Raw genomic sequence first — 25,322 nt, 5'->3', positions numbered from 1 at the left:
CCGTTCGGTCTGAACTCTGTCACATTTCTGGCTCGCGTGTGTTCACGTGCAGAAATCAGAGCTTAAACACATGAGTTCGAATGTAAACTAATGTCTTTGTGCTGAATGATTAAACAAAGATCAAGCAACCCTAGCGGCAACAAACGACTGACGCTGCTCTGCACGTCGTCAGCTCTCGCCCCCTGACTCCGTCCCTCTGTTGCGGAACAAGAAATGTTTCCGAAACATGACTCACAAGTACCGGTTGCAGTGCGTGAAAGCGTCAAGTTTAGGTTTTGCTTGTTACCATGGCAAAAATAAAGAAAAAAAAAGATCAACTTTCTCACGAAAAAGACACTATTTTTCTGTCTTTATCTCATGTGACCAACTTGACTCCTCTTCACTTCCAGAGTATAATTTTTATTTTTTTTTATTTTTTCTATTATCTGATTCATGACGGCCATCCGGGATTTCCAGAACATTCTCAGAACTCTCAGAAAGCTGACCTTCCTGGCTGCAGACGGGGGATCTAAACACACACTAATAGATATCTAAACATCATCTGCAGATGTTTATTTACCGTCCTTAGAGGATCCAGTTGACTGCCCCGTTTGCCCTCCGAGCAGAACCCTTCTGGCCTGCCTCTAAACCCAATCTCCCTCCGACCAGTCATCCGGGAAAGGGGGAGCAGAGCCCTGTTTTCTTCTCCGAGCATCAAGCATGCGGGACGCGGCTCTTCAGGAAATGAGTCCAGCAAAAATGCGTCCAAGAAAAACAGTTGAGATAGGTCGCAAAGCAGCAGCAGTACTAAGTGGACCAAAGCGTCTGGGTCCAACTGGGGGAGTCAAGGAAGAGGCAGACGTTCAGTGTTTGCGTTCCCCTTCGTGGTGGTCACTTCTTATTGTTCCTTTTCGGTCTTTTTCCTCCACTTTCAACTCGGAGAAAATTGCCACAGTTTTTCAGTGGAGGAAGCAGACATTTCTAAGGATATGATGAGAACATTAAACTTTGTTTGAACTTCCAAAAACTATTTCTGACTTTAGATGTAATGCAAGCGTCAGAGATATAGGCATCAAAAGGCTTCTTTTTTTATTTCGCAAAAAAAAGGAAAAGTTGATTTTTGAAAGCATCTGAAAATGGGTTAATTAGGTTTTATAAAGCTGCTGTAGTGTTTAAATCTCACATAGGCTTTATTACATGTTAATCTAACTCTGAGGGCCTTTGTGAAGGGAGATGCTAACTGATGTGCTAGGCTAAAACTACCTCCTGACCTCTCAGTTTTGATAAGACTTGTTGATTTTTAGATGCAGTTCCAATTAATCTTATGAGGAGAGACAAAGTGCTTTTTCGCTTGTGTTAACTAGCAGTGCTTTACTTTATCCCCACTGTGATGGAGGAGAGTATAAAAGGTGGTGCTGAGATTTAAAGAAATTTGAGACCAAATTAGCAAATTTCCAAATTCGGTGATTATCCTTTTTTTTTTTTTTTTTTTTCTCAAATTCCATGATTCCGGTCCTTATTTTCCATGTTATGGACATTTTATTGTGCCTGGATTTCATTGTGCATTTTTTTCACGGTTGTGTCCTTTCATTCTGACTCCCTTCATCTTGATTGATTGTGTTTTAATAAGTCACCCTGCGCTTTTCTAAATAGTTACAACATGTCTTATGCAGTCCACAGCATCTGCAGTCACAGACTCATGAAATAACAGAGCGGGTTTCCGGTCAGTTGTTTATTAATTTATGTTATTCCTCTCGCAGGTCAGAGGTTTGCCCTTTGGGCTTTGAGTTCCCATCCTACTCTTTGTGGACTTTCCCAAACTGGCCACCCCACGGGACAGTCTGGACCTGGGTTAAATTTATGATGTCAAGCAGTGGGAACTTTAAATAGGACGACTAAAAAACCCACATGCTCACGATGAGAGCACCCAGATTAGATTTTTGTAGTTCATGTTGTACAGAAGGAGGGGATTAGGGACGGGGAATGACAAAAATGAATAAAGGACAATTAATAAATTGTAGCAATTGATCAGGATATTTAATTCTGTTTATGTATTAAAATATAATTATTTCTAAAATCTTTGTCTCTACTGAATCATTGAGTAAAGTTTAATACTTTACATAGAGGAAGAAGATAAACATAAAAAGAGAGTATGAAAGACATTTCAGGTGGTTATGGTGGAACCATTCACCTGCAGCATCAGGGATTACTTTATTGGTATTCACACTAATATATCTTAATGATTAAGTAATTGAAGAAACAAAAACATAACAAACATGAAATTTGACAAAAAGAGAAATCATAGAAATATTGAATGTCCTTGGATGTGTCAAAGTTTGAAAGAGGGAAAGAAAATGAATAAACTTAAAGTGAATTACAGCGGATCCATTGGCTCTGATCACATCCAAAAGAAATTAGACAAGGCTTCACAAGAAACAGCACCATGTGGACCAAATTTACTGTGATATAATCTGACGGGTCACAGATTAAACTTAACCCAATCTGTCAAAATATACGATGGGCTCCAGCCTACGGTGGAAAATTATTCTCAAGAAGCTTGCTAGGCTCGTTTGAGTGAGATTTGTCTCACAGGAATTCTGCAGAAAAGGTTTAAGTTGGCTTGTTTGGGTAAGAAAACTGAGCTGCAACCAGCTCCACTGGTGATATAAGAGAAAACTTAAAGGGGTCACGTATTTACAGCCGACACAAACTACAGCGCGGCTGCAGCAATTGCCTCCAGGGCTTCATCAGCCAAAATTATGACCAGCCTTGAAAGACAGAGGAATTCAGAGCAAACAGGAAAGCCTGTGTTCATTGACCTGTGGGGAATCCAAGATATCCGTTTAACGAGGACCCAGCTCCTCTGAGCTCAGGTTCCCTCGTCAGAACTCTCATATAATAGATTCCTATTAGCCTTGATGCTTTCCTCCCCTAGCTTCACTCTGCTAGCCAATGCCGACGTAGCAACTGCCTGGCTAGTCTGAGTTCACTGTTCACCTAGTGGAGGCTTTAGAAACGAAGACAAAAAGATGTGAGAGCCCTTGAGAACTTGGTGATTAGAGGAGGAAGTGCTTGATGGAAGTGGAGAGCAGGTAACAGCCGGAGAAGCAGCGCTGTGAAGCAGGGAAGAACTGCAGGGGGATTTCTGCTCAGGAACAATGAGTTTTACTGAAACAGATCCCTTCAGGTTTCATCTACCAGTTACGATTAGGAGGATTTAGACAAAATTCAGTTTTTGTCAACTCAGTGTACAGTGAAAATATGAAAGTATTTATACGTTTTGTTAAATTAGAGCTACAAACTTGAAGACTCATTGTTGGGATTTTATAACTGTGAAGTGGAAGGACAGTCATGAATGGTTACTTAAATCTAAAAGGTCTGCCATTCAATCTATGCAGCCTCTTGACTCAATACTTTGCAAATTACGTGTTGCTAAAGTTGTAGCTGCAACTCATTTGGAACGAGCTTTATATACCTAGAAACTACATTTATTGCCAATTCATTTTTGCTAAATAAAAAAAAAACAATCCTACCAACGTATTTTACCAGAGGAGTTAATTTGACCACAACAAAGTAGATTTACAAACAAATAAACTATGTTTGCTAAGTAATTAATTAGTTATGTGGTCTGGATTTTATTTAGGGGCATTAAAGTAAATGGGACTGAATAAAAATCTACTCCACATTTCATGTTTTCTCCCAGCAAAAATAATTTGAAACCATGTAGCCTTTTTCTTCCATTACACAGTTAAACGCATGACTTGTGTTTGTCTGTCACATGAAATCCCAATGGACCAGCTTTTTAGTGGAGAAAATATCAGTTATGCATCTTATCACTACAAGGATGTAGCGACCGTTTATCAGTTTTAGACATCCATGTTTAGTTTGGCTTGTTTTGACATAACCTCTGTCTGTTGCTCAGTACTGATACTGAGCAAAATTAACAGCTCCAGGTTCACATGGTGCGTGAACAAGTTAACTTCCACTTAGCCGTCAGCTACCTAACTTTAGCCATCTCACTGTGTGTTTGGAGCATGATGAGATTGTAGTTCAGCATGGTTCTCAGATCCTTGGCTTTAGTATCTACAATATAGTCCAAAGCATTTCTGGCAGGGGACTAACAAAACAGTGGTTGTTGTTGGTTCTCACAGGAACCAACTCATCTACAGTCATCACTGCCTGACCTTAAAAGCGCTACATGAATTTCTCCTCATTCCTCTGTGTTTCCTGACCCGATAAAATTATTCTTATGTGATTTGGGTTCTCCTCGCATCCTCAGGATCTGTCTTGGCTGTTTTAGTTACAGTGTTTACAAAGTGTTGCGTTTTTTTTTATTTTTGTTTGTTTAGCTCTAAAGAAGGTTTGTTTCACTTTAAAATAAAATCCACCTACAGGAGGTCATTTATGACCTGGAGTAGGTCAGTCTGCATTTTCACACTTCTTTAAAGAAGATGGGACGTGGCATTTAATCACCTAATCTTGCCTCTTGTCTTCTTTCTTTCATTTCTTTCATCAATTTTGTCATAATCACATTGTTATATTTAATTTACAGATTCAATCTAAACTCCATTACCTTATTTACAACTAAACAATATTAATTTCAATTTATTTTATTTATTGATTCTCTCTTTTAATTTATTATTGTAAAAAAGTAAAGATATTTTTATTTCACATTTAAAAGCATTTTAATCTTTATTATTAGTATTGTTTAAGTGTTGAAATTAACTAATTGATCAAAAATTAGAAAAGTGCAATATACTGTTTGGCCACTAGATGGTAATAGAGAACAAGGAGAGCTGAGTACCATATAAAAAGAAAGTTTCCTTTCTCCCTCTGGCGGATTAAACAAGAAGTGCAAGCAAAATGTAATCCTTCCATGAATTAAAACCTCACTCAGGATTTTAAATCTTGTTGAATTAATAATAATAATAATAATAATAATAATAATAATAATAATAATAATAATAAAGTTAAGGTGCATTTAAAAAAAGGTTTTTCACATGTTGACGTTCCAAATTTGACATATGTAACTGAAACAATAAAAAATATACCACACACATTTGTTGATAAACGCTTGACAAAAAAATGAGTCATCAACTATCTCATTGATACAGAAGCCTAATAACCAGTCAGTGCAGTTGAACAACACAAAATCAAACCTGTCACACTAAATCTGGTTCCTTTTCATCTTTCAGTACCTGTTGTGTCATTTTTACTTACAATTAAATTCTAATAATATCTTTACCTTTCTCATTATCTTCAACTATTTCTGAGAGAAGACTGTCATTAGCATCTTTTCTGACTCAGACATTGCTTTGACTACCCAACCAGTGGGTTCTTAATGCAATGTATATTCTGCCTTTTATATTTAAAATACACCAACCTTGCCTCACACTTCTTAACAAGTCTGCAGAAATGTATATATTTTTTTTTTATGAGTCTAAGTTTCAGCCTAACATTTTTAACTACCGCTATCGAAGTATTCTCAAGTACCATTTCATATCGTTTGCACTTACAATGGTTGTCCACTAGATGTCAGTGTATTTGAGTCACACACTCGAATGCACCAACATCTACAAATGTACAAGAAAGCAGCTTTAAAATAGCTGTCACAAAGTGTCACTTATTTTGCTATCTCAGCCGTGACTGCTGTTGTCATTATTGAACAATTCAATTATAAAATTGCATAAATATAAATGCAGCACTTTGAATTTATTTGTTTATTTATTTATATTGTTTTCCTATTTTTAATAACCTTCCCACTCACAGGGTCTTCCAGGGCCTCTTGGTCCTCAGGGCTCACAGGGGCCCCCAGGGCGACCAGGGGATCCTGGTATTCAAGGACACAAGGGACAGAAAGGTGACCAAGGAACTGGTGGCTTCATAGGCCCAAAAGGCAGCACGGTAAAAAAAAAACATTTTTTAAAAAACAAGAGAGTAGCAGATTAACCTACTTTGTTAAATACATGAAACCGTTTCACCCTGAAGGGAATGACTGGTGTACCTGGGTTCTCTGGAAACGACGGCATCCCTGTGAGTAAACGTCACATCGTTTCTAAATCTACAGCTCAACCTCTGTGTATGCTGACAGGATGTTTGATCCTGTTATTCCCTCTGCAGGGCCACCCAGGACAAGCTGGGTCCAGAGGGAAGCCAGGAGCAGACGGCTGTAACGGGACCAAAGGAGAACCTGGATTCCCAGGATTACCTGGTTTTCTCGGGGGCCCTGGAAATCCCGTGTGTAACTCTTAATCTACCCAGAAGTCTCTGATTACATCTACGTTCATGCAAATTGTAATTTTTTTTACTGCTGCTGTTTCAATTCCAGGGTCTAAAAGGCAGGAAGGGAGCGAAAGGGGACTCTCTGGATGTCACCATTTACATAGAGCGCTTTAGGGTGAGAATCAAACATGCATCACGATTAGAAATGCAAATATCTCTTTATTCACTACATAGAGTAGATTTTACAGAATTGCTTTGAACATCTTTCCTTAGGGAGATCCAGGGAGACCAGGAGAGGACGGATTTCCAGTAAGACACATTTAATTCAACTTAATCCGGTTAAATATGTAAGGGTGTACACCCACACCTGGCTGACATATTTGGTCTTCTTTAAACAGAGCAGAGTTCACTTCCCCCTTTGGTCTGGACCAAATCTGTTAGGTGTGAATACACTCAAATGAATCCTCATGTGAGCCAAATAACTGGACCAAGACCCACTTTTCGAGGTGGGCTCAGTCAGCTTCCAAACAAACTCTGGTTTGCTTCTGGTGTGAAGCCCCGATCCGAAGCAACTATAGGAATTATGTCTTTATGGACTTAATGGTAAAATTAAACTAACACTGTATGTGCTGAAATCATGCTTGATCCGCCGTTTTCTGCTTAGCGATGCTGCTGGCAGCGTGTTGTGCATCGGGGGTCCAGAGCATTTCTACTCATTCAGTCAATATCACATCACAAAACCTGTGTTGTATTTCTGCAAAGTAGAAATACAGTAAGCAGAACTTTTAAAGTTTGTTTTGGGGTCTGTGGTCAGTCCCGTCCTCCCATCATTTCTGTCGAATGAGAGTGATGATCGTGGCTTTGGTTGTAAATTATATTCTGCTGGCCAAAAATGTACACAATTTGAGTACAAACTGCACCAAACGAGTAAAAAAAAAAGCCCGCTTTCTGATTAAAATACTTTTCCTTTTACAGTTCCTTACCTCTCAACTTTAATTTGCTTTTTCTTCAGGGCCCTCCAGGACCACGAGGAAAGGAAGGTAGCAGAGGCCCTATAGGACCCAAGGTAAGGGTCTCTGAGTCTGAGCCCGAGTCTCTTATCAAGCTGACTGTTTCTTGAGGAATATGCTGTACTTGTCTTCTGACAGGGTCCTCCAGGTCCTCCAGGGCCACGTGGACCAAAGGTAAAGCATCACCAAAAAATGTTATGCATTTCATTATATATGTGTGTTAATTCCTCTCTGTGCGTTGGGAGATAATAGCCGTACTCTGACTGTAGAGCTAACCGCAGGAAGACATTTGAAAGTGTGAAAGCTGCTTGAAGTGTTTCCTTCTTTGCAGGGCACCATGACCAAAGTGTTGAAGGGAGTCAAAGGAGAAATGGTGAGAACCCACGCTGGTGTTGTTTGTCTAAAGCTTTGCAAAACAAATCATCAAGCTGACTTTTATTGACATAGAGATAGGGAACTGGTGGCTTCATAGGCCCAAAAGGCAGCACAGTAAATATATTTTTAGATATATTTTTAACCCTCCCACGGACTTAAGAGACGGGGTCATTCAGACTCCATCAGTTTTTCAACGTGTGTGTGTGTGTTTGTGTGTGGTTTCGGAAATTAGTGGTCTGACTGGACAATCTTCCACTTCCTGCACTAAGATTGCGTGGAGGTTAATACAACAATATGAAGATTACAGTGAAATAAATCAGCATTTGATCCCCAAAGGAAAAATATCAATGTCTAGTATTTATGTTAAATTCAATTTAGGGCAGAAAGACAGTTGTAACCAATAATCTTGAAACTTAATTCGCACCTTGATGATTTAAATCAGGGCTTTCCAGGTCAAATCCTTGATCTCTGCTGTCATGCAGCTTTTCGATGCATCCATTCTCCAACCCACCAGAATCAAATCACCTGAATTCCCTCATCGGCATTTCATTCAGCTCTGCAGGGGTCTGGTAACGAGCCACTCAATTGATTCAGGTGTGTTGGAAAATAAGATGCATCTAAAAGTTGCAGACTAATGGCAAGCCCTGAGTTAAATGAATGACGGACCCACGACGATGCACAAGAGTGGTTGTGTTGAGTTGTTGCAAACGGATCAACCAGTCAGTCTCTTGCAGGTGCTTCTGGTCTCAGTTTGTGAATCTCAAAACATTGGAATATTGATTATATGGATCCATCACACGAAGAGTAATAAATAACTGGCATTTGCTGTTGTTAACTTTCACGCTTATGCTTTACAACTAATAAAACTCAAAATTTAGTATCTCACAAAAATATAAATATTACATGAGACCAGTAAATAGGAACTATAATCCCTGATCATATAGAAAATACTGAGTGGATCGTTGTCACTGAGCTGTAAAAGGTAATTACTGAAAACGTTTGCTGTTCATAGATTGCTGTATCAAAGCATATGGGCTGGAAAGTTGAGAGGAAGGAAAATGTTTTGCAGGAAAAGGCCTGCAAGCATGGATAACTAAAGCCCAGAGTCGTAGAGCAAAGCCCATTCAAGAGTTTGTGTAAGATTCACAAAGTAAGAGCTGCAGCTGGAGTCAGCACTTCCACCACGCACAGATGTTTCCAGGACATGAGCTGCACAGGCTCTGTTCCTTTTGTTCAGCTGAACTAGACACAATGTCGTGCTCTCACAGAGACAAAGGAGAAACAGGATTGAACTGTTCCTCAGCGTTTTCTAGTCAGGAACAGAATCTCAACCGCTTGAGGTCCGGTGGGAAGTTTCCATAGTCATTCATGAAGCGGTTCTGCATGGACTCTGCTGGTCTGCTGTGTTTTAGTCCAGAGCAAGTCCAGTCATTAGAGCGTTTCATAGTTGCTAAATGTGTCCTTAAAAATGATGCTGTCAAGTCTAAGTTGCACTCTCTGCTTTGACCACAGGGGGACATCGGACCGCAGGGCCCACCAGGAAACTACACCACTCAGCAACGTCAGCCTATCACTGTAATCAATAATAATGCTTGTTTTTTGTTTTGTTTTTGTTTTTATCCACATACATGCTCTGGTAACATTTTAAACAAAACTTTACCAGATAATATGTTTAATCGTTTTAGGGACCTTCTGGATTACCAGGTGACAAAGGAGAAAGAGGAGATCTGGTACGTGATTAGCCTTTATCACATAATAATTATTTCTGTTTTCATGTTTGAAATACGGGGCTCCTGTGCTAATCGGGTGATCGGTTTATTTCAGGCAGACAACTTAGACGGCAAAGGAGAAACTGGTATAATGGGAATGCCTGGCCCTCGGGTAAGCATGGTCGCATTTTCACCAATCACCTTTTAATGCTCCTCCTTTTACATGTCTTACATTTATTCTGTTTGGATTCTTGTTTCAGGGCGAAAGTGGTGCGGATGGACCTCCGGGTCGAAAGGTTCGATGATGTTACTCTGTTTAACCTCGCATTAAAATTAAAACAGGATTTACTGACTTGTCATGAAAACACTGTTTCAGGGCGAGCCCGGTTATCCGGGGCTGAACGGCAGAGACGGACCTAAGGTGAGACAGCAGCATCGATGAATGCGTGGATCCTGCTTTTAAGTGAGCAGCCAATGACTAATCAAGCTAGCGACTGATATCATCAAGAGCCAACTTCCTCTTTCTCTCACTTATAGCATTAGAGTTTGAGAACACAGTGACTATACAGTTTATTTTAACACTTTGACAGATTTTGTTGTCTGGACACTAAATTTGCCAACTCAAATCATGTAAAATTTAAAAAGAAATATGTAAGAAGCTGTTTATGAATTAAATTTATTGCCTCCAGTGACATATACAGTCCAACCGTTGTACTTTTACAGAATCACTGTGAACCACATCTGGATTTTTCTTCGGTTAAAATGAGTAAAAAAAATATAATTTTCTCTGTTTCAGGGAGGCAGAGGTGATCCAGGGGAGCTGATTTCATCAGGATTTCCCTGGTCTGTGGGTAAGGTGATAAACGACTGAACAAGCAGTTAAATTTGAGCACCACAGGTCTAAACTGTACTGAAGATGTTCTGGGTCGTCTTGTTAAAAGGCACTAAAATATCCTGAAGATAAGATAATGAATGTGAGTAAGCAGCAAATCTTCCAGAGGTCATGCTGTTTCATTATCTTCTCTGCTGAGCTGTGTGTTTCCTTTTTTATTCATCCATTGAGAATGATGTAATATCAAGACAAAAACAGCAAGCAGATGCAGCAACATCCTTATTTCTTGACGTGTTTTGAAGGATTTAGAGTCATTTCTATGCTAGAGAAAAAAATCCCACGGCTCGACGTAGTGGATAATATTTTCCCTTTTTGTCACATCTTTAGCAAAGTATAAGTGAAGCATGTGATCATCATGAGGTAGAAGATGACCTCAAATTTCTGCCCTTTCACACATAACACTTTTCTGTTCCACATTTGAAAACAGCTGAATAATGAGGGTGAAAGGTTACAAGAATCACAACTGACTTATTGTGAAACTGTGTGTGGAAATGAGGGACATTACTCAAAGTGAATAATGAACGTTAGTGAAACAAATGAACTTCCTTCTGAAAACCCAAAGTGAGACGTTTAAGACCAGTAGACGAACAACTAATTAAGATCCTGATCAGCAGGAAAATTTACTTACCATGGTATATTTTTTCTCTCCTTTAACATTGTTGCTTGTTTCAGAATCATCTTTCTTATATGACTTGCAATTCATACAATGGCACTTCTGAAGAAGCACCACTAACGTACCAGTTCGTCACTGGAGATCTAATGCATTGACCTTGAGTTAATTTGAGGGAAGGATTAAAAGAAACTGAATATACTCCAACTATAGCTAGAAGAGAAAGAAGCAAAGAGACAGATCCAGTTGTCTGAAACATTAAATCTGCGCATGAATTCAGAATAAACAATCATTTGTTGAGTTTTCCCAACTTAAATTATGTCCGGATTCCCATATTTATATGAGAATATAGTGCTCCAGTTTAATTTATATCTTAATAACGGTCTGATATTAATAACAATTATGTTAATCGCTTTACATACTTGTGGTACGTCGACACCAGACAAACGCTCAAATTACTTGTCAAAGGTGCCACGTTGAATAATCTGTAAAGTTGTGAGGAACAGAAGAAAAGCTGCTTCTTGTGTCTCTTTTTGGACTCTGAATGGAAAAAGACAAATGAGCTCAAGCAAGTGTTACGCCGTTCCTTCCACCCAACTCAAACTGATGGGTTGTCCGTGTGTGCCTTTATTGATCATAACAATTGATCAATTTACACTTCTGATCCTAAAGCCTCTTCAGTCTCTTCACAGTAAGATTAGGATTACATTAGACCAATAAAAATTGAAACATTTTTAATGCAGAAATGGTGGCTTAATGAAAAGCATGCACGACTATTGTTTTGCTGGAATGTTGACAGTTCATTTGTTATTGGTTGAGAGACCGCGATGCGTCAACTAGAAAGCACCTCCCTGAAGTTTTCTCTACCTGTCTGAACTTTTTTAAGGTGGTCTTCCTGGGCCCCGTGGTGAGACGGGTCCAGATGGAGAGAGGGGTCCGATCGGAGACCAAGGCTTGCCCGGACCACCTGGACTTCCTGCCTCCGACACACAGCAACAATGTTCGTAAAAACTGAATACATAAGTCGCGAGTAGTTTGCAAATTCAGAGAATTGGCATCAGTTATTTGAGGTCTGATGTGTTACTGCACAGTCCTTTTGGCTCTCTGGCAATGAATTGACTTTTACAAAATTCGGATACAGGTTTAGTTTCAACACTTTTTTATATCACTAAACCGTCAAAGATTAAACAAAATGGTTACGTATTTATAAGGTTTTATTATAAATGACTATAGAACTGCTATAAATATCTAACTTTGAACTTTATATGCTTTACCTCAACATTGAAAAGGCTTGTGTCTTCGATAAGGATTTGTGTTCGGTTCATTCACTGATAGATTCCAACAAACCTGTTTCTCGTCTGTTCTTGTATGTCGTAAGATCCGGATGTGACGTGTGAATTTACTTAGACCTTTTTGTCTCCTTCATGTTGTCAGAGAAATGCTATTAAAACTATTTCTTCTTTGAGCTGATTGGACAACAATCAGGCCTGGGCCAATTGTGGTTAATCCTGGTATCAATGAAACAAAGTATTACTTAATTTTTTTTTTTCTTTTTCTATTCAGGTTATCTTTTTCTAGTATTAAATTTTGAATCTGACAAAATATGTAAAAGGGTAAACACTTGTCCATAGTTCGATTCCTTTCCTTTACTCCACAATACAAACTCTAAACGCATTTCTATAACATCATTCAGCTTCGAACTGAAGATACGTCTGAAATTTTCAGCTGGAGCATGAGCGCAACAAGGAGGCTTTAGATAAAGAAAACCTATTCATTACTGTATTTCCTTTTGTTAGCTTGGGATTTCTTCGGCCTTTCTGGTGAAAAGGGGGCACAAGGAGACAAGGGTCTACCAGGAGACCAAGGAAGACCTGCCGTCTTTCCGGGACCCAAAGGATCTGATGGAAGTCCGGGGAGCAGAGGTCCACCGGGACCCAGAGGATCGTGTGAGTATTTGTGTGTGTGGAGAGAGAGATTCCAGTTTCATCTCCGCGTTTCTTTTCTTTAACTTGTGTTTGCCTGCAGGGAAAGGGTTCTTTAAAGGAGAGCAAGGGCCGAGGGGAAGACCTGGCAATGCAGGGGCTAAAGGATTTAAAGGTGCTCTTCTCACGTGCAGGGAATCTTGTTCTTAGCCTGATTCTGCAAAATCCCGCCTGACTGTGTTTTGTGAAAACAGGGGAACTTGGAGAATGTCAGTGCAGTAGTGAAAATTTCCTCCGCGGCTTACCTGGTCCTGCCGGTAAGCGCGGAGATCCTGGGATGACCGGAGAGTTCGGATACGAAGGGGACATGGGAGACCAGGGTCCCCAAGGTGCCGACGGGTTTCCTGTAAGGAAATAATGACTTCAGTCTTTTTTTTATTTAAAATCCTCTATAATGTCTGTTCCCTCACACTTGACCGTATTGCGTTGCTTTGAAGGGATCTGCTGGCCTCAATGGTTTTCCAGGGCCCAAAGGACGAAAAGGAGAAACAACTGTTGCGAGAGAAAAAGGTGCTTAGTTTGTTATTTTATTATTATTTCTAATCATTGACAGAATTACAAGTCGGTTTGTTTTCAGGGTTATGTGTTTTAGAAGTTTACCCATGTACTTTCCTCGATACCCTTAGGATCCCCTGGAGAGCCTGGAGACCCGGGAATTGATGGAGTGGTAGGATTACACGGTTCGCCAGGCCCAAATGGTCTCCATGGTCTCCCTGGTAACCGCGGTCCTCCAGTGAGTCCATCATTGCAGTCTTTAATGTTTCTTTTTTATATTTGGTTAGCTTGCTAATTTGGATTATATTTCTTTGAAATATAATTAGATTTTTCATGGTACTTCATAAATACAAGCCAAGTATTTATAGTTTTGTGATTCTAGCAGAACTCAAAGGTTTTGGGCCTTTATCATATTGCTTAACTTTCTGTCTTTGGAATGCTGATATTGACATTTATAAAACACGCTATTTTACTTCATGATATCTTTTAAATGCACAGGGATTGTCAAGCAGCAGACACTCTGAGATACTCTTATTAAAGCACGTTGTGATTCAGTTTGAGCATTCGATCTGCTTGAGTTTCTATCTGCTATCAATTACAGTGGATCTCATAAATCTGGAAAAGCTGCAATTGTACCAGCAGAAGTTTGCTGTTCTTATCCACCAATATTTAAACACAATGGGTCAGTGAAAGAGCTCACTAATTATTGGAGAAACATGGGGAAACAAAGAAATTACAAAAATTGGGATATTGTCCAAACTGCAGACAAGACAGACACTGGTCAGAGAGGCTGCCAAAAGCCAGATATTTCGGACTAAGGAAGGACTGTTTTCTTCTACAGAAACTTCCATTTCCCCAAAACTTTGTGAGAAGACTTTTTATGGCTTGATTAAATAAAATCTGACCTTTTAGGTCAATATTTCTATAGGTATTTCGCACAAAAACAACTGTCCCAACGTGGAAGAAGTTATAAAACCTAAAACCAGGAAGATGAAGAAGAATATTATTTTTCAGCATCACAGTAAGGTCAAGTCCAAATAATTTTTTTTTTTTAAAGTCTTCATGACAGAAAAACTAAAAGATCTTTAGAATAATCTCACCAGAGTCCAGAATCAAATTTGACAGAAAATCTGTGGACTTGTGTGAACTGGGATGTGGACAAGAGACGTTCCCTTAAACTGATCGATTTGGAGAACGTTTTGCTAAGTCAAGATCCCTTCTTGATAAGAGATTTGCACATTTTCCACTTGAATAGCACATAATCTGTCACATTATATGTGGGAAAGGTGTAGAAGGGATTTATCATGGTCTCATTTTTTAAAATTCAAATACCTGGCATTTTTCCCTGGCAGGGCGAAGGACCCAGGGGAGAGCGTGGAGACAAAGGGTTCCCCGGATGGCCCGGTAGACCCGGTTCTCGTGGGGAGGCGGGAACGCCAGGTGAAAGCGTTGTAGGTATCAAAGGACAGCATGGCCCACCCGGTGATGACGGCCTCGCAGGCTATGATGGAGTTCAGGGAACGCCTGGAAGTCCGGGTAAGGAGCAGCTGACTGCCTGGTTTCCTTGCTTATATTCATTCCTATTTTTGAGTTGCATATTTTTTGTTTGAAGATTTTTTATTTATTTATTTTTTTTCTGTTTTTGCTCTATATAATTTTCACCTCTCTTTCGAAGGGCTCTCTTTCGTAATCCATTACAAAGGCAGTGAATTTGGAATGAACGTTAATGGCTTTTGGTTAAAAAAAAAAAAAAGAAGGAAGCATGACCAGCCGTTTGCTTCTCTTCCTTCTGCTGTCTACTTAAAGCAAACGCTGCATCCCTCAAACCAGCTGAGCTTGTTTGAGGCCAAGCTTGTGCTTTTGAATAACTCTTGTTCCGAATGCATTTCTCTTTCATTCTCCCTCCTTTTCAACTGAAAGGCGGCTGTATACCAGATGGAGCTGGAGGACAGGTGGATGTGACAGGTAGCTGGTATAATAACGTTTTTAATTTGTTGCTCTTCTTTGCAGCTCCTCTGTTGTGCTTTGCCTCTGACTTATTTAACTTGTCTGCATGAGAACTGAGGTGTTTACACTTTAATATGTACTTCATGGAATCAGCAGCTAATGTAATAATAATAGTGTTTGATTGTGGAAAAACTTCACGCTGGGCAGAAGTCAAACATCACTTGCACCCAAACAGTTATTCATGAACAGCCACTTTATCAAAACGCTTTGACATTGTCCTCAAGGTTGTGTGTCGTATCATTTTTCTCTCAGGTGATTGTGAACCTATCCCAGGTCCTCCTGGTCAGCCTGGACCTCCTGGAATCAGTGGAATATCAGGTTCTCCAGGTAAACTTACCGGCTGACTTGTGTTAAATCCTGTATGTCGGATGGTTTCCTAACGCGTTGCTCTGCTTTTGATCCAACAGGAGTTCCTGGCCCAAAAGGTTTCTCCGGTGTGGAAGGAGTCAGTGGAGAGAAAGGAGAACAAGGAGAGCGTGGCAGAGGCGGCACTCCTGGACCACGAGGTCAGAAGTGATGAAAAGACATTATGCAAAGCTCTGATGCACAGAAAAGGGGTGGCTTGGGCAAGAATCAGAGTCTGAGATGATGTCCGGACTTAGATGAACAAAGAGTTATAAAACTTGACCGTGTGCTCTGGCCTATCCTTATGTCAGACAGGGCTCGTGGCTTTGGGGGCTCGGTACAACAACGGAGTGATTGTGTATGCGAGAAACGAAAAGAGTGAAAATCAATGGCAAGGAGTGAGAGAGAGAAAAAGCCAATGAGTGCTAGCAGCATCGGATCCAAATTCATCTGGACGCAGACAGTCTCTGACATGTGGCAACTTTAAACCAGAACAGCAGTAAAATATCATGGGAGCATCATAGCATATAATCATCAGTGGTGGCTGTGGCTCAGGAAGTAGGAGTTCGTCCTGTAGCCGGTTGGAATCTCTTCTCCATTTTTTTTTGGGTTGGCCTGTGGGCCCAGATTCAACTGGAACTTACCTTTAAATGGTCATTTATGCGGAAAAAACCATCCACTGTGGTTAAGTTAAAACAATTCTGCAAGGAAGAGTGGGTCAACACTCCTCCACAGAGATTTAAAAGACTCATTGGCTCTTATTGAATATACTTAAGTATGTTGCCACCACAAAGAGTGCCACAACCGGTATTTAGGACAAAAAGGCGTTATTTGTCACCTTGGGCCAGGTTGGTTTGAAAGGTTTTGGGTTTAGTTTGAATTCAAACACATCACACATTTTAGGCCCGAACACTGAAGGTCTATAGTGTTTCAAGGAGTTGCCACAGTTATTCTGTTGAGTTGCTACTATAATGAAATTGTCTTTAATGTCCTTTTTTCTCATTGCAGGTTTTCCTGGTCCCCGTGGAGACTTGGGAACTCCTGGCACTAAAGGCTCTCTAGGGAATCCCGGTGTTCCGGGCATGCCTGGCCGATACGGATCTCAAGGGGAAAAAGGTGTTCACGGAGAAGTAATGGGAGCATCGCCTGGCCCTCCAGGCGACCCAGGACTACCTGGCCTGCGAGGGCAAAAGGGCCAACTTGGAGATCAAGGGCAGCCAGGGATTTCAGGTCAGCTGATCTTTTCAACCTGGTCAAAGTGTGGAGTGAGGAGCGTTTGATATTTGCTGGAATGTTCTTGTTCAACCAATGTTTTCAGGAATCGACGGGATGCCTGGGATGATCGGCTTCAGGGGACTGAAAGGCGCCCCAGGCCTGCCAGGGGAAGAGGGAAGACCCGGGCCAGCTGGGACGTACGGTTTCCCCGGGGATCCTGGCAGGTCGGGCCCACCTGGTCCGGCAGGGACAACTGGAGAGCCAGGTTAAAGAAGCAGACACACAGGCATATTCTTAAAAAAAAACAAAGTAGACTTTTCACTGTTCCTACTGGCAAACTTGCTTTTCCTCATTAGGAAGAACTGGAGAGAGAGGAACAGGAGGTGACCCAGGTCCTCCAGGTCCAATAGGATTAAAAGGAATGCCAGGTGCTTATGGAGATGATGGTGGGATCGGAGAGCGCGGCCCGCCAGGTGACCCTGGAGAACCAGGTGCAACCGGACGACCAGGCCTTCAAGGACTCAAAGGTCAGTTCCTTAAAAGGTCGACTGTTTGTGGGTGACATGAAAAACTTGACTATTTGTCAAACTGTCTAAGCTAAAATCTTGTTTTTCTGTCATTTTTTTCTTTTCAGGAACAAAAGGTAGTCATGGAACGTATGGTTTTGAGGGAGTCACAGGAAATCCTGGTCTGAAGGGCTATGAGGGACTAAAAGGGGGGTCTGGAACGCCTGGAGAAGTTGGCCTGAAAGGACTGGCAGGGTCAAAGGGAGAGAGAGGTAGGACCAAAGTCATTGACTGGTGTCACTGCTGTCATGGAACTGGTACCTATTATAGCCCTGGTCATTAACCTCTCCCCCTGCTTGCAGGCGAACAGGGTCTGCAAGGTAAACCAGGGGTAATGTCGCCGAAAATGCTTATCCACATAAAGGGAGCCAAAGGAGAGCACGGACACCAGGGCAGTCCAGGTTTTACCGGACCAAGAGGTCTGTATCTTTAATCTCATATCAGAGTGTTAATCCGTTCTTAGGTCTCTGTTCCCTCCTCTCTCATTTCATATAAATCCAATTTCTTTCCCCCATCAGGTACCAAAGGTGACCAAGGTGTGCCGGGCTACGATGGAGCTCACGGTCTTCCAGGGGACCCCAGCGATGAAAAAGGAGTTCATGGGGATCCAGGTGCACAGGGCCTGCCAGGCATTAAGGGAATGCCAGGGACACCTGGAAGCAGAGGCATTCAAGGCTTTGGCGGAATGCATGGTGACAAGGTGAGCAAAGTTACCATGGCAACGTGCTTGCTTAGGAGGTGCAGCAGCATAGGAAGTGATGCTTTGCATCCAAATAATTCAACTTGGCTGTCCAATGGGATTAATTATTTTCTTAGAGAATCAGGGTGTTTTTCCACTGATGTGTGTATATTTGAGAGCCACCGTATTATAATAGGTATATTACACAGAGGTAAAATATAAACCTCAGATCAATTCAAAATCTTTTTAAAGTAACCACATTTGTCACCTTACTTAAATAAGTCCTTCCCTGTGAATGTAATGTGTTGACCCAATTTTGCACAATTTTCTTTTATTTTTCTTTCAGGGGGGCAAAGGAAGCCCTGGTGGCTACGGTCAGACAGGAGTGCAAGGAAAGAAAGGAGGAAAAGGTGAAATAATCTATTTTAACCACTGAACTGCCACTTAACCCCGGCATGATGTAAATATGTGGAAGTTGCACTCTGTTATTAAGTACAGTAAAATATGACAGGTGACAAGGGCATTCAAGTGGACCTTCCAGGATCTCCAGGATTGAGAGGAGAGGATGGATTTGCAGGAGAACCAGGTACAAACTGACCTCACACTCGTGTGGCTTCTTCTTCACTGGAGCCAATCGTCGCTGGTAATCTGGGAGTGGCTGACTTGAAAGGTTTGATATTTCTCCCATAGGTCTGAAAGGTCTACCTGGACCAATCGGGGACCGTGGCATAACCGGATTTGACGGTATTAAAGGGGTAAAGGGAGAAGCCGGGCATCTGGGAATAGAAGGATTCCCAGGTAAAAATACTACCTTTACCCCGTTCATTACACATTTTCACAGATTTATACTCAATTGACGGGATTCTGGTTATTTTCCAGGGTTGGATGGGCAGAGAGGAACTCCGGGGAACCAAGGTCAAAAGGGTTTTCCTGGAATTCCCGGGAAAGATGGGATACCAGGCATTCCTGGCTTCTCTGGAAATAAAGGTAAAGCAAAAGGGCCGATACACTTTTGTCATTTATCTGAAATACGCGCTGCAATTTTTTAAATTATTATTTTTTTTATAAAATGTATTTTAAATGTGTGCAGGTTACCCCGGCCTACCGGGTCTTTATGGATTACATGGACTGAAAGGACAGAAGGGTGTCTCAGGAACACCAGGTAACAAACCTAACAACCGCAAAGAAACTGAAATTACTTTTAAAGTGAAATGTGAAGAAAATTTGTTGCACTGAATTGTATTAGTTTATCAGAGTAGCGGGGGCTGGATGTAAATGTAAAGCACATCTTTTAGATTTTCATCTGAAAAAGTTTTAAAACTGACATATTTGAGCTTTGTAAACATTTTAAGTTTTTGTCCTCAATCCCTCCCCTCCCCGCATGGAAGATCTTTGTCTTTTTAAAGAGTGCTCTTTTTTGGTCACATCAGGTCTGGACATTGTTGGACCTGCTGGAGAAACTGGAGTTAAAGGAAGGAAAGGAGAAAGCGGTATTCCCAACAGCCAGCCAGGTTCTCCAGGTCCATCAGGACTGAAAGGCTTCCAGGGAAATCTGGGTGAGCCGAAGACTTTTACCTGCTGCACATGCTACATGGGCACGTTTCTGTGGGGCTTCACTTGCATAAAGCTTGACACAATGTTTCATTTATTCAGGCGACTATGGCCAACCTGGACTGCCAGGATTACGTGGCCTTCAGGGACCAAGTGGGACCCCAGACATAGCGGGAAAGAGGGGGGATCCTGGCTTCCCAGGACCTCGAGGATCCCAAGGTTTGTCAGAAAGCAACATTTCTGAATCTCTTTTCTTTCTTAAGCACTTTATTAATTGGGCTTTATTGATAGCTGTAAACAAAATCCCCAGTATAACTGGCAGTGGAATACTTTTGCGTGTACTATCATGATTAGTTGTAGTACTGTATTTTAAATGTTTATTATTATTTTATTGAAGTATTTTTCAGTTTCTTATTTCCATATTGAGGTAAAGGTTTGCTACAGGTTTTCCTGAACAGAATCAGTAGTTCCAATTATTTGGGTTAAATATCTCACTCTCTTCACTTGAAAACAATAGTTTTTGATGTTTGGAGAATTAAGTGGTTGACTAGAAATAACCTTAATATTAGAAAACTGCATTGTTTTTTTTCTGTATGCTAAAAAATAATACTCCTCCCATCCTTCTGTTTTTTTTCTATTCTAACATTAGAAGTCACCAAGAGTTATTTCTTTATACTTTCATTCATTTGAATTGCTGTTTCCCAGGTTATCCCGGAGCAAGCGGATCGCCTGGACTGGATGCTTTCCCAGGAGAGAAAGGCGTACCAGGCGAAAATGGGTTCCCCGGCCCCACTGGTACGAGAGGATCTCGAGGAGATTCAGGTCCAGCAGGCTACAGGGGCCCTGATGGAATCTCTGGGAAGAAAGGTAAGAGAGATGTCAAGAAAACATCTTTGACCAGACCTTGTGATTCCAGTAGGTCTCTATGTTGTTTCTTCTTATTTATATATGTATATGTGTGTATTTTTTAACAGGACCAAAGGGAGACCAAGGTCACATGGGAATTCCTGGACAGACTGGCTTACAGGGAGAGAGAGGACCAGTGGGCCCGAAAGGAGACACTGGATTGCCAGGTCAGATATGGGCTCCTAATAAACTGGCAACCATTGGACTAGTAAAGATGGATGTTTGTCACAAGGCTCTTTAGTTTGCTTGTGTTTTTGTATATTCAATCAAACACTCTGCAATTATTTGTCTTATGTATACCTGAAAAACGATTTCTCGTACCACTTCTTTAGTCTATGACAGGTTTTGATATGGATGATAAGGCTAACCACCCAGGACGCTATTCCGTCTTGATGCTCAAAAAGATATTCAAAACAGACTCTTATTGCTGATTTGCATGTCTTTTTAATGGTAGGGCAAACTCTGTGATGTTTTGTGCACAATCTAGGCAAGATAAAGGCAGTACAGCTAACTACAAAATCTGAAGTTAATATCTGATGAGCAGTTTTCTGTTTAGTGTTAGGCTTTTTCACTTTTCTGAGGGATACAGAACTTCTTTTTACCATCTGTAGTTTAAAAATTAAAATGCTTGGTTTAACACAATAATGAAAGCCACAAAATGTCAAACTGGTCGAACTGGACTTTGTAAAAATCACAAGAATATGTGAAGTGCAGCTACTTCACCCTGAGACACTGAACAAGCAATCGACCCCACAGGTTTTCCTGGAGCGCCTGGCAGCCAGGGCCGTCTTCCACCTTCCATTACAATCCCAGGAGAAAGAGGCCTTCCAGGACCGCGGGGTATCCAAGGCCCGAAAGGGATTTCAGGGGGGCCGGGACCTCGAGGCCCACCTGGAGGCCCAGGTTAGTTTACAATTTTTCATACCAACCCATTTTTACCAAAAGAGTATAAAAGTATTTCATTGGTAATGTACACGAAGTACAAGAAAAGCACTGCGACAGATTCATTCTGTTTCTGAACAGGGTTCATGGGACCTGTTGGAGTTAAAGGCATGCCTGGGATTGGTGGTACTCCAGGAGTGCCAGGTTACCGCGGCGAGGTGGGCAATGTGGGGCACCCTGGTCTTCAAGGCATGGAAGGTACGTCTCTCACACTGCGGGGCAATTTGGGATTAGGGTTATAATCCTGGATTAAAAGATTTAAAGTAAATGGGGGTTAAGACAAAAAAATAAAACAAGCAATTTTGAAGGTTCAAATATTGTCTTTGTTGAAAACTTGTCTTAGTAAAATAGATATAAATCGAACCCAATGACAACAACAGATGGCTAACTGAATCCATGATTCCCCAAAAGGACAAAGAGGCAGGCCCGGCGGCCCAGGATTACCTGGCATGGCGGGCCGCAGTATCAGCGTGGGCTACCTGCTGGTGAAACACAGTCAGTCAGACCAGACGCCAATGTGTCCGGTGGGAATGTCTAAACTGTGGGATGGTTACAGTCTGCTGTACCTGGAGGGCCAAGAGAAGGCCCACAACCAGGACCTTGGTGAGCCAGTGTGAATAAGTTGACTCTTCTCTTAGCATTAGATGATGTTGCTGGTTTTGCTAACATTAATCGTACTATCTTGTCATAAAAGGTCTTCTAAAAGCAGAAGATGAAACCTACAAAGTCTCAGAAACCTCCTGCTTTATCTGTTATTTGTGTCCTTTGCCGGGACTGAATCCTTCCCAGCACTTGTCCTCTGATCTTCCCAGTCGGATTCAGTTGCTTTGAGGATTTCTAATTAAGTCATTTAATTTTGCTCCTAAGGGAAATTGGGTTTTCAAAGAGGCAGAATTAATTTTGCATTTCAAGGTTTGCCAAAAAAACGATAAAAATCGGAGAACCTCTGAGAAAATTCTCGTGAATTCTATTCTACTTAATTTTCCACCGGATCTTGCTTCTTTGAAAACTCAAAATACTTGAGAGGTGAAGCAGGAGACATGGCAGGGGAAAAAAAAAAAACTTTAAGCCATTTACTCTTTAAACTCACTTTTCCGATGTTTGTTCCCAACAGGTTTGGCTGGTTCCTGTCTCCCACGGTTCAGCACCATGCCCTTTCTGTACTGCAACCCTGGGGACATTTGCTACTACGCCAGCAGAAACGATAAGTCCTACTGGCTGTCAACCACTGCTCCCCTCCCCATGATGCCTGTGGAAGAAAAAGAAATCCAGCCGTACATCAGCCGTTGCTCGGTTTGCGAGGCTCCGTCAGTCGCTATTGCAGTTCACAGTCAGGACATCACCATCCCACAGTGTCCCGTGGGCTGGAGGAGCCTGTGGATTGGCTACTCCTTCCTTATGGTGAGTTTCTGTTTTGGGTGGAAAAATAAAAGCTCCTGACTTCAGTTCATTTACATTGTGTTGCAAAATCATCTTCACATCTTCTTTGGTGTCTTTTGCAACAGCTTCATGTGAGATAGCATCACACAAAACTGTGATGCTATCTTTGTTAGGTGAAAGACATTATTTTCATGTAGAAGCTGATATTTTTGCAAAGTTCCGCGACCTCAGAGTGAACGGACAGAGAGTCATCAACATCAGTTTACAAGTGCTTACAAGACTCTCCTTTGGATTTACACCAGAACGTTGACTCAGGCTGTATGTTTAGCATTGCTGTGCATCTGACGGGTGAACCTCTGCAGCAGTCTCAAGTCTTTTGCAACCTCTAATAGATTTTCTTCCAGGATTGTCTCGTATTTAGCTCCATCCATTATCTAAAAACGTAAACAAGCGTCGCTGTAACTGCTGAAGAAAAGTATTCAAGTAGAAATAACATGTTCAGGATGATGTGCAGTGGTAGTTTTTGTGGATTACAAAATGACACCCCATGTTGCAACACTAGATTACCTTTTTATTTCCACCTCTGTCTCACTGGAAGGCACTCTCACCTTTCTTTCCCGCAGCATACGGCAGCAGGAAACGAAGGCGGCGGTCAGTCCCTGTCATCGCCCGGCTCCTGCCTGGAGGACTTCCGCACAACGCCTTTCATTGAGTGTAACGGAGCCAAGGGCACATGCCACTACTTTGCTAACAAGCACAGCTTCTGGCTGACATCCATAGACCAGTCGTTCCATACTCAGCCGTCATCAGAGACGCTAAAGGCGGGCCAGCTCCTCTCACGCATCAGCCGCTGTCAGGTCTGCATGAAGAACCTTTGAGGAACTCTGCCGCAGCGCCGACAGGCGGACCTGAAGTTCTTACCTGAGTCGATGCCAACGAGTAACTTTCTCGCAAGCCGCAGAGCTCAGATGTGCAATGACTGTGCAATTCTTTGAGCTTTAATGTGCACTGTAGATACAGCAAGGAAAGCCATAAAATAAGAACAACTGCATCATGGAACAACTGTATGTTTATCTGTAATTTTGTGTGTTAAATTTGACTTGGTGCTTTACTTTATAACTTATTACCTCAGTTATTATGACACATTGTTAACCATCAAAGACCACAAAGTACAGCTGAACCAAAGATGCTTCTGTTTAACTGCGTATTTCTGTGGCTGAGCTACAGCAGCCCCACCTTGAAGCCACTAACACTGCCTCCCAGCCAGCTGAGGGTCTATTTTTTTTTTACATATCCTGCATCATTTTATTTGCCTGTACAAAGCTTATTTTTCTATATTTACAGCAACCTGTGCTCTTTTTTTTAAATGCATGTATCAACTACTGTTAGCTCATCTGTTTTTCATATGTTCACAAAATGCACTGACTCTGTTTAGACATTTAAATAAAATAAATTTGACCCTCTTTCTAGGCGTTTCAATGCATAGTATGTTAGAAAATATTTTACAGCACTCATATTTTGCTTCTAAGAAACCAGACCTAACTAAAACATGTCAGGACAGGACAAACTCCATCATTCAAGACTTAGCAGATTTTGCTAGTATTTGCATGCGAGTCGTGAACATTTTTAGTTTTTTTTCTGTAAGCTACTGATATTTCTCCTAAATTTAAATTGAGATATTATAATTTTGAGTAACTAATTGCAGAAAATGAGTGCCACAATAGAATACCTACTTCCATTTCCTACTTGCAAAACCACCTTGTAATTATTTTTCGCAAATTATGGGGGATTTGCTTTTAATTTGTTGTTGCTGTGTTCTGCAACAACACAGTTTGCTCCTTCACAAATTGTGTTCCTGCATTTTTTTTGTCAACAAACAAGACAAAGATTATCTGAATAAAAGCAAAACAGTTTTCAAAAGATTATTTCCTGTATTGAGGAAAAACTGCTATTCAAATCAACCTGAACTTATGTGAAAAAGCCTCAGCCCTGTAAACCTTTGTGCTACAATTTTAACTGGAGTGCCAAAATGTTCTGCATGATAGTTTTAATTCTGCCATATTGAAGGACTTTTGCACAAGAGTGCTCACACTCCATCACTTCAAATTTAAGTCCAGATTTTCTGTAAACCGTCTGCAACTTGTTTTCTTTTGCTTTCTACCCATTCAAAGGCGGGTTCACTCACGTGCATTGGATCAGTGTCCAACTGCATAACACAACTGTGCTAAATCTAAGGTTATGAATTGACAGCTGGACATTATACTTCCAGATTGTCTGACAGAAAGCAGGATTTATGGTTCCATCAGTCTTTCTAAGTCATCCAGGTTATAACCACACTGCCAACACCATGTTTGGGGGTAGACGCCTGTCCCAAAGCAAATACTTCTTCACAGCATTTTATTTTCTTATGAATTTGCTAAGTGCTCAACTCTCAACCCATTTAATTCAGTTGCATAT

At 41.2% G+C, this 25,322-nt stretch overlaps 1 protein-coding gene across 2 annotated transcripts in view; it reads left to right on the top strand.

The window, feature by feature from the left end:
* The window catches only part of col4a2 (collagen, type IV, alpha 2), a 54,328-nt gene extending 30,000 nt beyond the window's left edge, over positions 1-24,328 (top strand). Inside the window, exons 5-48 of one of the 2 annotated variants that reach the window (XM_015003105.2) lie at positions 5,749-5,883; positions 5,968-6,012; positions 6,100-6,216; positions 6,308-6,376; positions 6,475-6,510; positions 7,214-7,267; positions 7,350-7,385; positions 7,543-7,584; positions 9,099-9,161; positions 9,272-9,316; positions 9,411-9,467; positions 9,556-9,591; positions 9,672-9,716; positions 10,092-10,146; positions 11,684-11,797; positions 12,594-12,743; positions 12,823-12,894; positions 12,974-13,125; positions 13,217-13,289; positions 13,406-13,512; positions 14,627-14,810; positions 15,195-15,239; positions 15,534-15,608; positions 15,689-15,787; positions 16,635-16,856; positions 16,945-17,106; positions 17,198-17,368; positions 17,476-17,619; positions 17,710-17,826; positions 17,926-18,107; positions 18,433-18,496; positions 18,598-18,672; positions 18,777-18,884; positions 18,966-19,073; positions 19,177-19,248; positions 19,517-19,642; positions 19,740-19,856; positions 20,343-20,504; positions 20,612-20,710; positions 21,300-21,446; positions 21,567-21,683; positions 21,897-22,088; positions 22,600-22,886; positions 23,489-24,328. In XM_015003105.2, coding sequence (XP_014858591.2) covers positions 5,749-5,883; positions 5,968-6,012; positions 6,100-6,216; positions 6,308-6,376; positions 6,475-6,510; positions 7,214-7,267; positions 7,350-7,385; positions 7,543-7,584; positions 9,099-9,161; positions 9,272-9,316; positions 9,411-9,467; positions 9,556-9,591; positions 9,672-9,716; positions 10,092-10,146; positions 11,684-11,797; positions 12,594-12,743; positions 12,823-12,894; positions 12,974-13,125; positions 13,217-13,289; positions 13,406-13,512; positions 14,627-14,810; positions 15,195-15,239; positions 15,534-15,608; positions 15,689-15,787; positions 16,635-16,856; positions 16,945-17,106; positions 17,198-17,368; positions 17,476-17,619; positions 17,710-17,826; positions 17,926-18,107; positions 18,433-18,496; positions 18,598-18,672; positions 18,777-18,884; positions 18,966-19,073; positions 19,177-19,248; positions 19,517-19,642; positions 19,740-19,856; positions 20,343-20,504; positions 20,612-20,710; positions 21,300-21,446; positions 21,567-21,683; positions 21,897-22,088; positions 22,600-22,886; positions 23,489-23,743 — 4,833 coding nt within the window. In that variant the 3' untranslated portion in view covers positions 23,744-24,328. The remainder of the gene's footprint in view (positions 1-5,748; positions 5,884-5,967; positions 6,013-6,099; positions 6,217-6,307; positions 6,377-6,474; positions 6,511-7,213; positions 7,268-7,349; positions 7,386-7,542; positions 7,585-9,098; positions 9,162-9,271; positions 9,317-9,410; positions 9,468-9,555; positions 9,592-9,671; positions 9,717-10,091; positions 10,147-11,683; positions 11,798-12,593; positions 12,744-12,822; positions 12,895-12,973; positions 13,126-13,216; positions 13,290-13,405; positions 13,513-14,626; positions 14,811-15,194; positions 15,240-15,533; positions 15,609-15,688; positions 15,788-16,634; positions 16,857-16,944; positions 17,107-17,197; positions 17,369-17,475; positions 17,620-17,709; positions 17,827-17,925; positions 18,108-18,432; positions 18,497-18,597; positions 18,673-18,776; positions 18,885-18,965; positions 19,074-19,176; positions 19,249-19,516; positions 19,643-19,739; positions 19,857-20,342; positions 20,505-20,611; positions 20,711-21,299; positions 21,447-21,566; positions 21,684-21,896; positions 22,089-22,599; positions 22,887-23,488) is intronic. The other variant, XM_015003114.2, reaches the window with a different exon arrangement.
* The last annotated feature ends 994 nt before the right edge of the window (positions 24,329-25,322 follow it).

The sequence above is a fragment of the Poecilia mexicana genome, unplaced genomic scaffold (assembly GCF_051168715.1).
Source record: "Poecilia mexicana isolate PSO_F unplaced genomic scaffold, ASM5116871v1 scaffold_2, whole genome shotgun sequence".
Taxonomy (NCBI): domain Eukaryota; kingdom Metazoa; phylum Chordata; class Actinopteri; order Cyprinodontiformes; family Poeciliidae; genus Poecilia; species Poecilia mexicana.
This window is presented reverse-complemented; position numbering and strand designations above follow the sequence as displayed.